Source organism: Rhea pennata, chromosome 3 (assembly GCF_028389875.1).
Source record: "Rhea pennata isolate bPtePen1 chromosome 3, bPtePen1.pri, whole genome shotgun sequence".
Classification (NCBI taxonomy): Eukaryota; Metazoa; Chordata; class Aves; order Rheiformes; family Rheidae; genus Rhea; species Rhea pennata.
The window spans coordinates 8,459,788-8,475,560 of record NC_084665.1 but is presented as its reverse complement, the minus strand read 5'-3'; the positions used below and the strand labels follow the sequence as shown (position 1 = coordinate 8,475,560).

General features: G+C 41.4%; 1 protein-coding gene across 2 annotated transcripts in view; it reads right to left on the bottom strand.

The window, feature by feature from the left end:
• Positions 1-1,475: 1,475 nt before the first annotated feature.
• REL (REL proto-oncogene, NF-kB subunit) overlaps positions 1,476-15,773 on the bottom strand; it is a 35,762-nt gene continuing 21,464 nt past the window's right edge. For both annotated transcript variants that reach the window (XM_062571509.1, XM_062571508.1), the window contains exons 5-10: positions 8,253-8,393; positions 4,562-4,666; positions 4,056-4,268; positions 3,634-3,702; positions 3,446-3,520; positions 1,476-2,586 (exon numbers count right to left, since the gene is read on the bottom strand). In XM_062571509.1, coding sequence (XP_062427493.1) covers positions 1,805-2,586; positions 3,446-3,520; positions 3,634-3,702; positions 4,056-4,268; positions 4,562-4,666; positions 8,253-8,393 — 1,385 coding nt within the window. In that variant the 3' untranslated portion in view covers positions 1,476-1,804. The remainder of the gene's footprint in view (positions 2,587-3,445; positions 3,521-3,633; positions 3,703-4,055; positions 4,269-4,561; positions 4,667-8,252; positions 8,394-15,773) is intronic.

Sequence of the window (15,773 nt, the reverse complement as noted above, 5' to 3'; positions counted from 1 at the left end):
TCCTGAAAAGGTATGTATGTATGTGTTTTGAAGAAGTGAGGGAAAACTACTTTAAAATATAAAGTCAGTTAATTCCGTTGTGTATCTGGAGTTAGCGGGAACAGTTTTCCAAGCTTCATTTATACATGTCATGTAAGGAGTGTAGTCTGTCACCTGGGTAACTGGTATAATGCATTACTGCTGCAGTACACCGTTGCTTTGAATCCAGTGAATTACTGCAGTAAGGAGTCCCTGCTCTCCATAAAGCACTGAGGGTTCGGGGAGCTCTTTTCTGCCCTGTATACCGCTATACATCTCAGCTGTCTCTCTTGATCTGGGATTGTGGGCTTTTTTGGGTTGTTTACGTAGCCAACTGTGCATGGGAAATAGTTACTGCTTTCTTTCGTGGTGCAGTTTTAAGTTGCCCCACAGTAACAATCAGTTTCCTAAGCCTTACCCACCATAGAAAACAGCTATGTAACTTAAGAAATGTACTCACGTAGTTGTTGATGTGTTGCTTCTTAAGAAGAGTTATAATAATATTAACACAGCAAAGCCCTATATGCCGAGTAAAGTGTCTTCTGTAGCCAGTAACATCTTATGAGTTGTCATTAACCATGTTGTGTCTCAGGCTAAGAGTGAAGATTGGGAAGCAAAGGGAAGGAGGCTCTAAGTTCTGATCCAGAGCGTAGAGGGGTGCTTTTAATTAGTACTGACTGAAATGGCTTTAAATCGTTAGTACGGTGTGTCTGGATCAGGGTGTCCAGATAATGTGCTTCTCGGTTCGCGCCAAAGCTCTCTCGTGAGGGGCTTGGGAGGGGAAGGGAGGGCAGGATCTGACCCTTTCTTAAGCAGTCACTTGCATAGCAAGAAACTGCCAGGATACCTGAGGAAAGAATAGGTAGTTGCCTTGACCCAATATATTTCTGCTCTTCAAAATAAAATACATATCACAGCCACATGAAAAAAACTTCCAGAGAAATAACAGCATGCTCCATTCCTAAAGCAACAGGGTTTTGTCATTTAAAATAGTGCACTTTGGATGAAGTGCAGAAAAGTCCTTGTTTTCTGTTCATTCTTTTGTGCAGTGATTCATTTAAAACAGAGCTGGACTATTTAAAAACTCAAACAAACCTTCCGGTCTTTTAAAATACATCTAACAATGACATAGTCATTAAAAAATTTTTAGAGCAAATTTGCCTTCAAAGCAAATGGAATGTGATGAAGATGTGAAAAATCAATGCACAACCTTGTTTTAGCAGAAGAGTATTTCATACAAAAGAGGTTAAGAAACCTAAACCTTTCAAGTAAGTTGAGTAAAACTTTGTTAGGCAAGTCTGGAGCAAGAGTGCTCCTGTGTATTTTTTTTTCCTAATTACTATTATACCAAAATTTATAGTTAATTTCCATAGCAAAAAAAAAAAAAAAAAAAAAAAAAAAAAAAGGGTTTTCTTTCCAAACAACTTTAACTCTGAATTATTTGAAACTTGACCCTTCTGAAGATACCATGAAGATACCAGCTTTTACAGTTTAGATCCCCCAAACTACGGAAGCTTTAAGTGTTAAAAGAAGTTCCTTTTTCCAACAGTGTAAAAATGCGTATGAGGTACTTTAAAGGTACAAAACTCTAAACCCTATTCCCACCTCTCTTCTTAAGGGGCACCAGTCTTAGGGCTATACTATATAACCTTAAGTTATATCGTGAAACTTGCATAGTAACATTCTGAGAGAGAAAGCAGGCAATCCAGAAGGAAAAGCTACTCTTCTTCACACAGCTAGCCCTTTGAAAAGCTCTAGTACCTGCTTCCAGCCTGCCATCGCTGGCTCAAGGGTTATAGCTTGGTAATATGCTATCAAATTGGAAAGATGAATAGAGCTCGTCACTGTGGACACCATCTGTGTCATAGTACTGGTTCTCTGCAATGCTATTTTGATGATTCTGGAGAGGGTTGGTGGATAGTCTTGATTCACTCAAAACTTCTTGGTCTAAAAAACTGTAAGCTGCTGGATCAGCTAAATTAGACTGTGAAGTGAAAGGTGTGGTGCCAGGAGCTGCTACAGGTGTACAAGCTGGTGGCACCTGATGGAGCTGCTGCCTGTGATTGCTTGCATGTAGCACCTGATTATACTTTTCAAAGTTTATACTGCTGCAGTTCATGTCATCAGTCTCCATGCTGACAATGCTCGCTGTGGTGACACTGGTGGGGTGAGCCTGGTGCACAAGGCTGCTGCTAGAAACATTCTGCATGTCTGCCGGCGCCACCGCCCCTATGCCGTTCGTGTTGCCGAAACTCCTGTAGAAGCTTGGATCCTTCTCGTCAGCCCAGTTCAGGGGGGTTTCGTGGAAAGCCGGGAGCGCGCCGCTGCCCTGAGCACTGGCATGAGGCACCTCTGCGGCAAAGCTGCTCTGCGGGTGTGCACTCACCAGGTTGCCAGCTGAAGAGGGGGTATACAGAGGCTGCCAGCATGGGGACAGCGTGTCTTGCTTCCCTGGCCCTACCTGCGCAGGCTGATGTGGCATCTGATTGCAGACAGAGTAAATTTGACTAGTGTTGGCCAGAGTTCCTGGTGCTGGCATCATCAGTGCAGGTACGAACATACTTGGTTCTACGGAGAGGAAAGACGTTACCACATTTTTATGCTGTCACTGACCTTTATAAACTTACAAATGATAGAAAGCACAGCTAGTGAAAAGGCTCAAGGCTTCAAGCATTTTTTGACCCAGCAAAACAAGAATGGTGCTATCTTAACAAGACTGTATGTGTATTTGCACTTAAGTACTCGCTTAAACGCAGCAAGACCTCATCCCTCTTAATGGCAAATACTGAAGGTGACAGCCTATGTATAAAAGAACTGGCAGCTTTAGTTTGCGTAGCCAAAAGTGCCAGTTTCTTTTGAGAATAAAACCTGGAGAGAATTTTAGAACCTCAAGCAAGGAGGAGGGAAGCCAGGAACTGAGTGTTACATTTAGAGGGCAACTGATCTAAACACAGAGAAAATGGTCGCTACCCAAGGGTCTAAATTACTTGCTTAGAAACCCAATTCCATCAACTCCAACACTTCTAACAAGATGTTTGCTTTAGGGTTTGTGCAAATAAATCAACTTCAGCTTTGAATTATCTTTAGCCTTCCCAGGCACCCTTTCTGCCCCACGCTTGCTTATTATCTGGGGTAAGGTCATGGGGTGGCTCTCCTTCCCGCCTTGTGCTGCCGCTCTTTCCTTTCATCTAAGGCTGCTAACTAGCAATACATGACGACAAGGAGACTGTAGCCTTCTCCTGCGGAAGAAACTTGCAGCATTGCTGAGGCTTTGAGAATAATTTGGAGGAGAAAGGAAAGCAAGAGACAGGCACTGCTGCTGCCATGAAAACTTAAGTGACCCCTGAAAAAGCTCCAGCCCCTCCCCATACCAGTTAGACACTGTTTTGAACCACTGTCAGATTGGCATGTGCTAGCAAATACCTACCTTTCTTAATCAGCTTCCCTTCAGAAGTGACAGACGAGAATGGAGCTACTTTGGACCTCTCCGAAGCATTTGATCCTGTAATGGAAGAAATCATGAATCTACTCCAAATTTCTGTTTTTAAATAAAATAATTCTATCAAATTGTAAGTAAGTTCACTGAAACAAGGAAAAGTCAAGTATTTTCCTTACCAGAGTCCTGTATGAGCTTTTGCCAAGCCAATGTTGATCTTTGCCTTTTTGCTTTGTTACCATATGGATCTGCAGAGAAAGAGTGGAAAGAGAAACTGTGTTAATTAAGATTCTCTTCAATATAATTTTTGAAGGAACTTTAGTAGTCCCTAATTGTAAAAAAATATATTTTAAAAATTTATTTCAGACATACAACTACATTCTAATAAACCAAAACAATGTTATTAACCATTATTCTTAATATTTTCATTGAAAGAGAGACTAGACTAACTGTTAAAAAAAAAAAAAAAAACAAAACCCCTATCTTACTCTGTGGAAATAGTGTTGTAAAATTTTTACCTATGATTAACTTACAATTTATTATCAGCAATAGTTCTGCAGAGATAATGAATTTTAAGAAGTTAAACTAATTGGAACTGTACCCTTTTCATCTGGTAAATATCTGAAATCCATTGGCTCACTGACTTCCTGGTCTGAAGGTCTTCGCAACTGCATCTTTACTGTAACAGGCTCAGTGATGTCTTTGAAAAATGGTGGTGTTCTGAACACAATGGCAACTTGACGATGAACGTCAGCCTGCGAGAAGGAACCTTTTGCCTCCCAGTTGTCCAAGACAAATCTGACTTCTATATCATCTAGTGCATTAGGAAAAAAAAAAAAAAGATGTTTGTTAAAGAAGAAAAATAAAAGCTTGAAGCAGAGAAGGTGGGGAAGAAAACAAAGAAAGGAGCAAAGTAAATTACTTTAAAGCTTCACAATATCTTTAGTATCCTTTAGAGGTGCTGGGAATCCTTTTATCTGAAAACTCTTCTGCCTTGCTAAAACCTGAATGCTTATGTAGGAGTGCGGTGAAGAGTTTAAATTCCCACGCTAGAAAGTGTTAGTGTCAGCTATTTGGAATGAAGAAAAAAGACCTAGTCAAGATTACCTTTTTGAACCTTGTCACACAGCAAAAATATTTCATCTCCTCCTTTTACACTTCCACAGTTCTTATTCACACGACAAATTCTCAGTTCTGCTGTGTTGGGAGCTCCTGGAAACAGACAGACAAATCTGATGATTGAGAATTGCTGTAACTTCGGTGCTGCTGAGGAAGAGGTACAGGGAATAGAGAGAGATGAAGGGAAAGAACAGATGGAGGAATGTGATGCACCTTCACAGGTCTGGCCCTGAAATCCACGCTAAAAAAATTGTCCCATTTCATCTCAAGTAGGTGCGTAGTGTAAAAGCACCCATGGCACTGCAGATGAGCACGCATGGCTCACAGAGGGGTTTCTGCCTATCTGGTGTTTATTGTACCCCAATATATAGGAAATGCAGAAGCATGGTTTGATTTTCCACGCAAATCTGGAATCAGCAACTAGCAGGGCCAAATGAATTTAAATGCCTGGGCAGACTGGGGTAGCACTCCTTTAAAACCCCCAAACTTGATCCTCCTACCACCACAGCATGTGAGGCCTCACCACCACCAGCTCCTGTTCTACGCATAGAACTGAAATACAGAGATCAAAGCTCAAGGTATCACCCCCACAAAAATCCATTTAATTTTGGGCTCCAGCCTGAGTCAATTCACACCTGATCTTTCAGTGTACTGTAAAGGTTTACTGTAGCATAGTACTGACCGCATTTATAACAGAGCTCCTGGAAACCTCAGGCCAGACCCCAACTAAGTAAGTAGTTACTATCTGCAGCTATTACTATTATGAGATGTGTGTACCTCATTTACTACATGACTTCACTTGCTGAATGAATCAGAAGCTTTAAAGGGAGGGGAAAAAACCCCAAACCTAGAAACAGTGCAGGATCATATGATTGACCGTGTCATTGTGTGTTTTTCACAGGAAGAATAAATTAAGAGTTGCAAGGAAAAGCTTAATTTTACCTCTGTCTCACTTCTGCATGCCCAAATGGCAGCCACTGTCCATTTATCAGGTTTTGAGGATGGTATCCTAGGCTTGTTGAGTTTGTTGTTTTGTCTTTTTTTTTTTTAAGGGGTTTAGAAGGGAAGGAAAAGGAAGGAAACAAGAATTCCAGCACACAAGGATGCGACGGGCGGCACCGCTCTCTGCCGCAGGCCTGGCGCTGGGCAGGAACGCTGAGCGCAGCTGCGGCCTCGGAGGGAAACGCGCGCTGGGGCCTCTGCCCTTGCCCCGCACAGCAGCGCTTCCCACTGCACGCTTCCTCCTCCCTGTCACTTCCACTCCTGCCCACTCCTCTTCCTCACTCCTTGTTTCTCTGTTTTGCCCTCTGCACTTTTGTACTTTCCCCTTTCTGTAAGGGCTCTTCACAGCATCTCTTCTCCAGGTCCTGCCGGGTACCTGTAATTCTCCTCTCGCAACCCTCACAGCCCTGACCTCCAGAGAGCCGATCTTGTGAGACCCCAACCCCCCGCTCTGCCCCTTTTCTTTTGGTGGCAGTGCCAGAGCAGCAGAGAGGGAGGACGCAGCGGCCTCCTCTGCCCCCACTCTCCGTGCCAGGGGAGAGCCTCTGTGCCCCCCAGTCTGCAGACCGCGCCGAGGCTGCGGGATGGGGTCCCCTGCAAGGCGTGAGCAACGCCGCACACATCCTCCGAACTAACTCGGCAGCAGACATGAGAGCCAACAATTTTTGAGGCTTTAGAAACTGCACAAGTTACCACAAGGGCACCAAAAAGCAAGCCCAAAAACCAGACCCCTAGAAGGCCAAGCTTCTGTCCAGTCTCTGCTAATGTGATTGCTTCCACACTATGTTCAAATTACTCTTTAATTCCATAATACATATATGCATCTCTACTATTGAAATTAGATGGAGACTAGAAAAGTATTAGAAATCAAAGCAAATACCAGATTTAAAATGTGCAAGCTGATTTTCAGAGAATCGCGGAATATTTTTTAGCTCCTGAATATCCTGACCTGAACAGGTCCACCAGAGCTTCAAGAATAAAAACAGGTTTCCCAAACTCATTGACAACTTGTACCATACACCATACAATTTCATCTTTTATCTAATATTATAGCCTGACCTTAGGCATTTCTGTATGACAGAGCCAGTTTAAAAGGGTTAACATTTTTTAAAAGAAATTCATAGAATTATAGAATGAGTAAGGTTGGAAGGGACCTCTGGAGGTCATCTAGTCCAATCTCCCTGCTCAGCAGGGTCACCTAGAGCAGGTTAGACAGGGTTGCATCCAGGCGGGCCTTGAAGATCTCCAGAGAAGGAGACTCCATGACCTCTCTGGGCAACCTGTTCCAGATCTGAAATTGCTGTTCCAGGCAAGAGCAACATAATTTTATGATTTGTGGTTGCAGTTATGCACTATTTTATTTACACTGCTGCTAAGTAACATGGAGGATTTTAGATACCTATAGTGTATCAGAAGTTGCCCACATACACCCACGATAAAAATACCAACTTCCCCCACCACATATAGCTATCTGTCATTTCAGCAGCTTAGCAAAAACTGACGTCAATCAACGTGGACTAGTAATCATGATTTGGCATAGTTCTAAATGGCATCTGAAACGTATCTGCAAATCTTCTACATCAATTTTATCTCAACCTTAACTACATTACTACAAGTGCTCTAAATAACAATGCACACAATTTCAACTTCCAGATAACGCTAGAGTAGGCTTCAAAAATATCGAAAACACCTGAGTTCATATTAAATATTTTCATAATGGTTATGCAAACATCAACACAGTTGTAGACATCAACTGTCTAAAATGCATATCTCATTCAGAAGTTTCTGCTAAAATAATGTCCCTTGACCTTAAATATTTAGCATGGAAATACTTTCACACTGCTGAAATAAAAACTACTGCCAGAAAGTTTTCAATGATAAAAGGCTACTCTGTGAAGACAAACAAGACTGCAAGAACAGTAAAATTGCTTTTTAAAGCCTCAGCAATAAATATTTGAAATATATATTAATATGGACAGCATTATTTTCCAGGACAGAAGTCCAGCTCAAAACTGTTGTACATGTTGAAAGTTAAAATCCTCAGCTGAAGTGATCTGCCAAAGCCATATGGAAGTCCGTTTTTTGGAATGTGGAAAACGGTGCTAAGAACGGGTATTTCACATCTCTCTGCACCCTCCCAGGGCTGAATGAAGTATATCCTCCCTTGTTACCTACGTACGCACTGAAAATACTGACAGAATGGGATACAAAAGGGAAACACAGAAGCTTTAAGCCAGCTTCCCAATGGGCTAGATATCACCCAAGAGTCCTGCTTCAAAGCCCTCTCAAGTCAGAGGCAAGACTCCTCATGGATACAAACAGGTTTGAAATGACATCCTTGGAAAACAGATTGGTCTTATGTCAGCCATCTGTTTCACTACCATTTTAATTGTTTAGCGTGTCAGAGGCTGGCCTTTCCTTGCAGTCATTACTGTGATATAAAAACAACAGCTAAGAAAGCATCAGATGAGCAGATACAGCTGAAACTTCACTCTTGAATGATCTTGTGAGTGTATACTAATTGCGTTACTATGTAGTAGGCATGCATCTGGTGCACAGTCCCAAGCCCCAAAAGTGACCCAGAAGGCTAACAAAGAGCTCAGAAAATGACCTGGCACTTTTCATCTCAAATAAAGGAGGAGGAAAAAAAAAAAAAGCATTTGACTGAAGTACTTACTGTTGTCATAGATTGGGTTTGAAATCAAAGGCGGAAGAGCTAATGTGTAATTGCCATGTTCATCGGGGAGGAAAGCTTGGAAGCAGAGGCGGACGACATTGAGATCATACTCGTCGATGTTGTGCAACTGTTCTTCAGGCACTGTACAGCAGAAGGAAAGAGACTAAGGATTACTCTTTGGAAAGAGCAGAAATGCTTTAACCGAACTGGAGCTAAAGTCCACCGAGAAAAGAAACAGTGTTGCCAATGCAGAGGAAATGTGGCCATAGTCCCTGCTAGCTTCAGAGGAGCTGCAGGCATAAAATCCTGTGCACAACAAGAACAGAACAGGAACAGAAGCCTTTAATACCATCCCTTCATCGAACAAGGCTAAATCTGAAGCAAAAAAAGTAAAAAACTTTCCTTCTACCATGGCAGTCTTCTCTCCACTTTTATGTTTTATGAAACCTTGCTCTTTGACCAGGCTGTCTCACAGATGAATTCTGATGTGCCTGACTGGTATTGCCCCTGGAGAGCTGCAGTAAAGGAAGATGAACCTCAATCAGGAACAGAGGTTCTGTCACACCACACCATGGCCCACATCTGCCTGGGAGGCGGTGAGATGGGGCCCTCTCCAGTGCCAACCATTTTGGCCAGCCAATGCTCTTAGCAAGACAACTCATCCTAAAATTACGGGCCCCAACGTTCTGAGGCTGCAGTTCGTCATCTCTAAGGGTCCTGTACCCCAGCCTCCAACACTGACTGGGATTTCTGACTCACTCCAGGTCAGATTCTCAGGATCTCACTCTGCTACTCCAGTTCAGTTGTACCTTGAGTGCTCTTTGCTCACTGGTTTCCTCGCTTGCCTTTCAGACCAGTTTCATATAGCTATATATGGTTAAAAGTCATTCCCTGGATACATATTTCTCTCTCTTGTTTGTGCATAATAAAGTTTATGAAATGAATGACACTGCCAAATAGAAGTATTTCAGTACAAAAAAAACCTAGGATCTAGCTGAAGATCTTCAGCAACAGCTAGGGATTTCTGCTACATGTTACCATTATTTTCTTCTAGAAGCTGAGAAGGAAAAATGACCAGAAGTAAGTTCCTGGGGTAAGAATGAAGCCAAAACAATACAAACAACCCCCATTCCCATCAAGATCTGTGTCACTTCTGTACATTTGAAAATAACAATTACTAGCATCATTACGATATATTTACATAACACAACAAGCAAACTCTTTCTGGAAGGGATATTTAGTTACATATTCTTCCCAGTTAAAGCTCTGTAACACTTAATCCAAGCCAGCATTTCAGTTTTGTTCACCTTTTCACTTATTTTAATTTCAAAACATAGGACCTAGGATTATTACTAAACATTTCATGTACTCTTAGCATAATAGGTGATTCTGGGAAAAGCGGCAGAATATGAACTCGGTAACACTTTCCTTTAAAGTCTGACATTAAACTATTATGTTGACACCCAATGACAGCAAATGAAAGACTGATTTTATTTCCTTTACGTTGAAGTACCGATAATTAAATCATTTAAAGAGGCTCTCTTTTCCAAAGTTGTTCAAAGTAGCAGTTCAGCTTGGTTAGATACGCCCAGTAATTACATAAAGGTCTGCAAAGTCAACAGATCACAAACTCTTCAGTTCACGTCCTCCCCTGCCCTTTCAAAGCCCTCCTGCAAGAATAAAACATTAAATGTGCTTGTGATAAAAAGTCTGTGGATCATGCTGTACTGATTAGATTGCAATACTTTGACCTTTTAACACTTATCACTGGGTTGGTCTCCACCCTGCCACGAGTAGGATTCCACAATGCCCACTCGACTGATTTCTTCCTTTCACCTTTTGATAGTGTGAAATACTAAATGCATTGAATTCAGAATACTTTCCACTGGCATATTCAATCTTTCTGATGTTCTTAATACCTCAGTCTCTACTGCAAAAAGAAAGCCAATCACTTTCCATTTTACAAGCCCATGATCAGCCATTCTTACAGACAAGTATAACAGTGAGTGCAAAACTAAGGAGCAGCTATTGTAGCTTAAAAACACTGGGCCACAGCTTACGAGCACAGAGACAGAATTGTAATGAGGAGTTCGCTAGTGTGAACTTTGTGGGTTGGGGTTGGGGTCTGACTGCAATACCAGATACACAAAGTTTTGTAATTTAATGTACTTCACTGCTGACTTAATAAAATAGGATGTTTGTGAAACAGGTTCTCTCTGGTGCCACTGTGTTTTAAGTTATGTGCATTTACAGATGCTGATGAAGTGCATCAGAAATCCAATTCACTCCCTCAGTCCAGAACTACGCTGAATCCTAGGAGAGGAGCAACAAGGAGGCATCAGTGTCACATCAGGGACATTGGAGCAGTACTCACTGGATGCAAGAGCTTGCGAGTCTGCACTGACACAGAATCTGGACACCTTCACCGTCTCATTAATCCTTCTCCTCCAAATTAAAATCCAACCTGTTATAATTTGACTCCAGAACTGTTAGCTGTTAGCAATGCTGTAGACATGACAGAGCCCTTGAAGCCACTCCTGTGTCCACATTCTGGTGGTCGCTACAATCCGCTGACCATTAGCTGGCTTTCAAAGAAGCCAACCAAGGATGAAGTAGATGCTAATGCCAAAACATACCCAATGTGACTATCAGCAAACTTCTGCTCTTAAAACTAACCCTAGGAACATTATTATGCTTGGATGATTTACAAGGTATTAAAGATGAGGTTGCTGAACCTCAGCATTTCTCTGGAACAAAGAGCTGTACAGCACACATAACTAAGCTTTAGCAGTTGACATAACCTGAGTTAGAAACAAACAAACAAACAAGAAAATCCGCTGTATTCTCTAGATTAAGTCCTGCAGAATGAATAATCAGAAATGTAATGCTAATTTGCTCTTGTCTGTGCTCTAACATCTTAGCTAGTAAGCAACTGACTCCCAAGGACACTCTGGCAGTAAGACTTACATCAGTGTGTTGCATTAGCCTTGGTGATAATTTGGATCCAGCCAGAAAGTCTAGGCTGAAGCTAAATTTTAAATACTCTAAAAATGAAACTGAGTATAGAAATTCAGTATCTTTTCCTAATTCAACTCATTGCAGATAGAAGCAGAGCACAAAACCTGAATCTGGCTTTTGATCCTGAAACAAAGTGAGGATTTTGTGGTTGTGGAATCAAGCATCTCTTACAAACTAAAGCATCAGTCCTGGACTATGGTTTCCACAGATACAGTAGCCTGTACCTCAGAAACAAATAGTAGCAGAATTAAACCCTGACTCTATACTCTATAAATACAAATACACACAAATACAAAGAAATAAAAATATAAACTCTATAAATACAAATATACATTTGATATGGAGAAAGTGTGTATGCTAATCTTAAGTGTTCAAATTATATAGTTTCATGTACTATCAACTTGCACAATTCCCAGTAAATTTGCCTGACCCACTTGATATAGGAAAGATACAGTGAGTTAACAACTGTAAAACACAGTATCGTTGTACACAGGACATTATACTACTGCAGAAAACACTGTTGCTAATTTGCATGTTCTTATAAATGATTTAATACATTAAAAAAACCTGCAGCTTGAAAGAGGAAGTGCTCAGTCAAGACTGATTCCTCAGGCTATTTTTAACCAGATGAGAAGAGCATAACAGAGCAAAAAAGGAGAACATGACAGCTGCAACTCCATCTTGTGATGACATGTTTAAAAATATATAGAAGCTAAATTCCACATTTGTACAGAGAAGCACAGCTTTCATCAGTTTCAAAACATATTTAATTCTCACCTAAAAGACAATCATCCAAACAAAATAAAACATTGTTATTTTTAATGAATGTCTAATTCTGCTCCCTCTAAAGTCAATCTGAGATTAACCACTGACTTGAACGGATGCTGGCTCACACCTAGATAATATTAAAAACAAACAAAAATGAGACAGACACTCTGACTAACGCTTGGAGGATGATGGTGTCATTCAGTGTTATTTCACCAACTTCCATACGGAAGGACAATAAACAGTATTAAACCGAATGAACTTAAAGTGACTAAAGTTAAAAAAAACAAACAAAAACAAACAAACAAAAAAAAAACAAAAAAAAAACCCGCTGTTAAAGTTTGGGAACAAAAAGGATTGAAGAACAACAACATACGCAGCATCTGCCCGTGCAAAGCTCAGACAAGCAGCTCTGCTGGAGGCTGCGACATTGCACATGTGAATAAGGATTGCACAATGCAGCGTGTTCAGAACAGACACAGTAAAAAAGACTTAGATACAATACATTAATAAAAGGAAGAAGTACTACGCTCTTGGCAAGGCTCAGCTTCCTCTTCTTACTTCTTGCTGTGTGGTACCACACCTTACTGTCTTCACACGAATCCAACTCAAAGAGCTGGAATCCCACTAATAACGTAGGTAAACACTGCAGCAAAGTTACTATGACAGCCCAAGCTAATAAAAACCTAACCTTAATCCAGCAAGGATTCATTCTCTGTAGTTATCTCCGCAAACAGGCGTATATTAAGGAATGTTTGTAAGTACAGCTCTTTTGCAAGGTGAGAAGAGAGCTTTTTAAAGTAAGTGGAGCAACTGAAAAGCATAGAAAATGAAAATAATATTAGAATGAGTTAAAACTCTCGAGTAGCTATGGGGGCATCGTGCCAAAAATACCATAAAAACACAACTAGAGCAATCATAAAAGAAAAATAACTGACTCACCAAGATTCTAGCAATAGGATTTAAAAAAATGGTATCAGCATTTAGACTTGAGAAGTATTACTGTTGAACCAGAAAGGGGCTACAATAACTAGTAAATTCTATCTTAACAAATCTATTTACAACTCTTTAAAAGAACTAATGATTCCTCAGCTTAAAAAATAATTACATTTGAAATATTTCCCTACTTCTGTATCTACTATCATGGGAAGAGACTGATACAGTCTCACTGAGACAGCAAAACACCACGCACAAGCTAACTCCTGGAGGCCTGCCTCCCCAACCCAAGCTGCCTCATCCGAGCAGCCCATTCGGCCGACGCCGGCTTTCAGTTTGGGTTGTCCCCGTCTCAGGCATCTATGCCACTGAAATCCAGAGAGCCCCAGCAGGGTTTCTACTGAATAAGAGATCTCAGAGAACTTCTTGTACTTGCTCCTGTAAAACCCGGACGCTTTCTGGATCTAGTTCACCAAAATGCAAGTACCAATTCTGGAACAAAACTAAAGATGCTGATAATACCAGGCCTCCTGTTTGTTAGTGTTCATTGACATTATTATTAAAATAATTTAAAAAATTAAGTCTTAAGTATCCAGAAAGACTAGTAAGATCTCATCTACCCGCTGAAATTATTGGGAGATCAAAAATTTTGATGTTTACTCACAAGATGATTTACAGGGAAAGTGAAAGTTTATTTTGAACACTGAAGAGAAATGAAGAAGTGTTTGTTTTTTGACTGATAACATGATACTGATTAAATAGCAGATTGCTCACATACACCCCTCCACCCAACTTCTAGAGTAATGACGTCAGAAACTTCTGGAGTGGGTGGAGTTGGAGGTGCTGCTTTAGCATCTAAACTTAACTTGCACGGAAACTTCCAGGGCAAATGATGTAGTGTGACACATGCAGAGAAGGCTATGCTGAGAATACCAATTTACCCTACAAAGGAACATCTTGTGATCTTCATTTCTCAAACAGGGGCTGAGGGGGTGTATCAGCAACACAGTCTCCAGCTATCAAACAAAGAAAATGACCTTTTGCAAACAAAAATCAACACTTTGCTGAGGGGATCGCTCAGGAACACACAGCATTAATAATCACAGTGAGCTGTATTCTGCCTTTTTCCTTACGCAGTGTTTATTAATTTAGGGATACGCTGGGAGCTGAGTTTCACGGCAGAGATGCGGTTTGCCTCAGGTGCTTTGCTCCTCAAGTGATCTGGAGCACAAAGATGTCACCCCTCAGCTCTGATATCCATAGTTAGTTAAGCCAGCCTACAACAGAGGTTCTGCTATAAAAGGGTGGCACTTCCCTTCCTCCTGCCTCTGCCCAGCCTTCATTTCCAGCACCACCATCATGCTTGGGCCAGCCCTTACAGAGTGAATCAGAAGAAGGAACCAGTCCTGCTCAGAACTAACTTGACAGAAGAAAAAGAGAAGAGGTCTGTTTCCGGTGGATCTGTTCCTGCAAACGCTAGTCCTGGTACAAGGGAAGAGGCGGAAACGGACAGTCACAGCGAAAGGAAGGTCTGTCTCTTCCAGCGGCAGATTTATGACTGATTTATGCCAGATTCAGCTGATCTGGGAAACGGGGTGCAAGCCCTGGGTCCCACTCAGCTGTGCCCAGGAGGTGTGCTTCGGATCCAACGCGCGCTCCCCTCCCAGGGCGCCAGGGCCACATCTCGTGTGCCGGGAGCTTGTGTAGCTGTCCACCCGCTCGCCTCCGGAAGGGCTACACTGAGCGGCTAACGCAGCACGGGTTGATTGCCTGAGCGTCTCACTGGTGTCTCCAGCAGCTGAACTCTCTACACTGCTGAAAATGACCTTGCCAGCAAGTTTAATGATGCACTTGCTGTTTCTAAATGAACTACAATCATACTGGTACAAAAGAAAGAGTAATCCTAGTCTACTAATTGTCCCTTACTGTCAAAAGCAAAGTATTATGCTCTTTCCTTGTAGCTAGGGTTAAGTAACTGGATACAAAGCACTGCATGAGGGGCTGGGTTGTTCAGCAGCGTGCAGGTGCGTAATACCATCTACCAGCACTTGCTGAGAGGGAGACGCTGGGAACAGGGGGAGGGGAAGGATGGTGGCAGCACTGTATTTTTTTTCTCCTGATAAATTCATGCCTGGTTTGCACCTCTGTGATCCATGAAGAGAAAAGTTTCAATCAGTTCTGCAGAAAAGAAAGCTTTGCATACATCTATGAACAGAATATGCAGTTAATAACATCCACTAATTCCAAAACGCAAAAATGGAGGGGGATATTGATTAGTGCAAATAACTGCGAAATGCACATGCTAACCTATGCTCAATAAATCTCCATACATCCAGCATAAACAAACAGTATCATCCTTGTTTCACAGAAGGAAGCCCAGGGAAGGTGAGGGACCTGGCCTGATAAAAAAGCCAAGGAAAGAACTGGGAATAGAAATTTAAAATCTTGAAATTTAGTCCTTGTTTCATCTAGACAATGTTTCGCTGAACCCAGGTTCTCTTCTGGTTTTGGGTTCAATCTAAAAAAGGTAAAATTGGAACCAAATACATCTACCAGCCCCCTGTACATTTCTAAGATTCAGCTTATCTGTTTCTCTTTATAGCAGAAAAAAAGTCAGCATTTTTAATGTTTCTACCTGGCAGTTTTCTTTTTCAGTTTTAAACAACTTGAAAAGGGGCTTTCAGGTTAAAAATGTATATTCAAATGTATTGTACATTCAAATGTAGGTTAATATGTATATTCAGGTTAATATACAAATTTCAGCACAAGCTGCAAAAAGCATATGCATAAGGAATAAAAGAA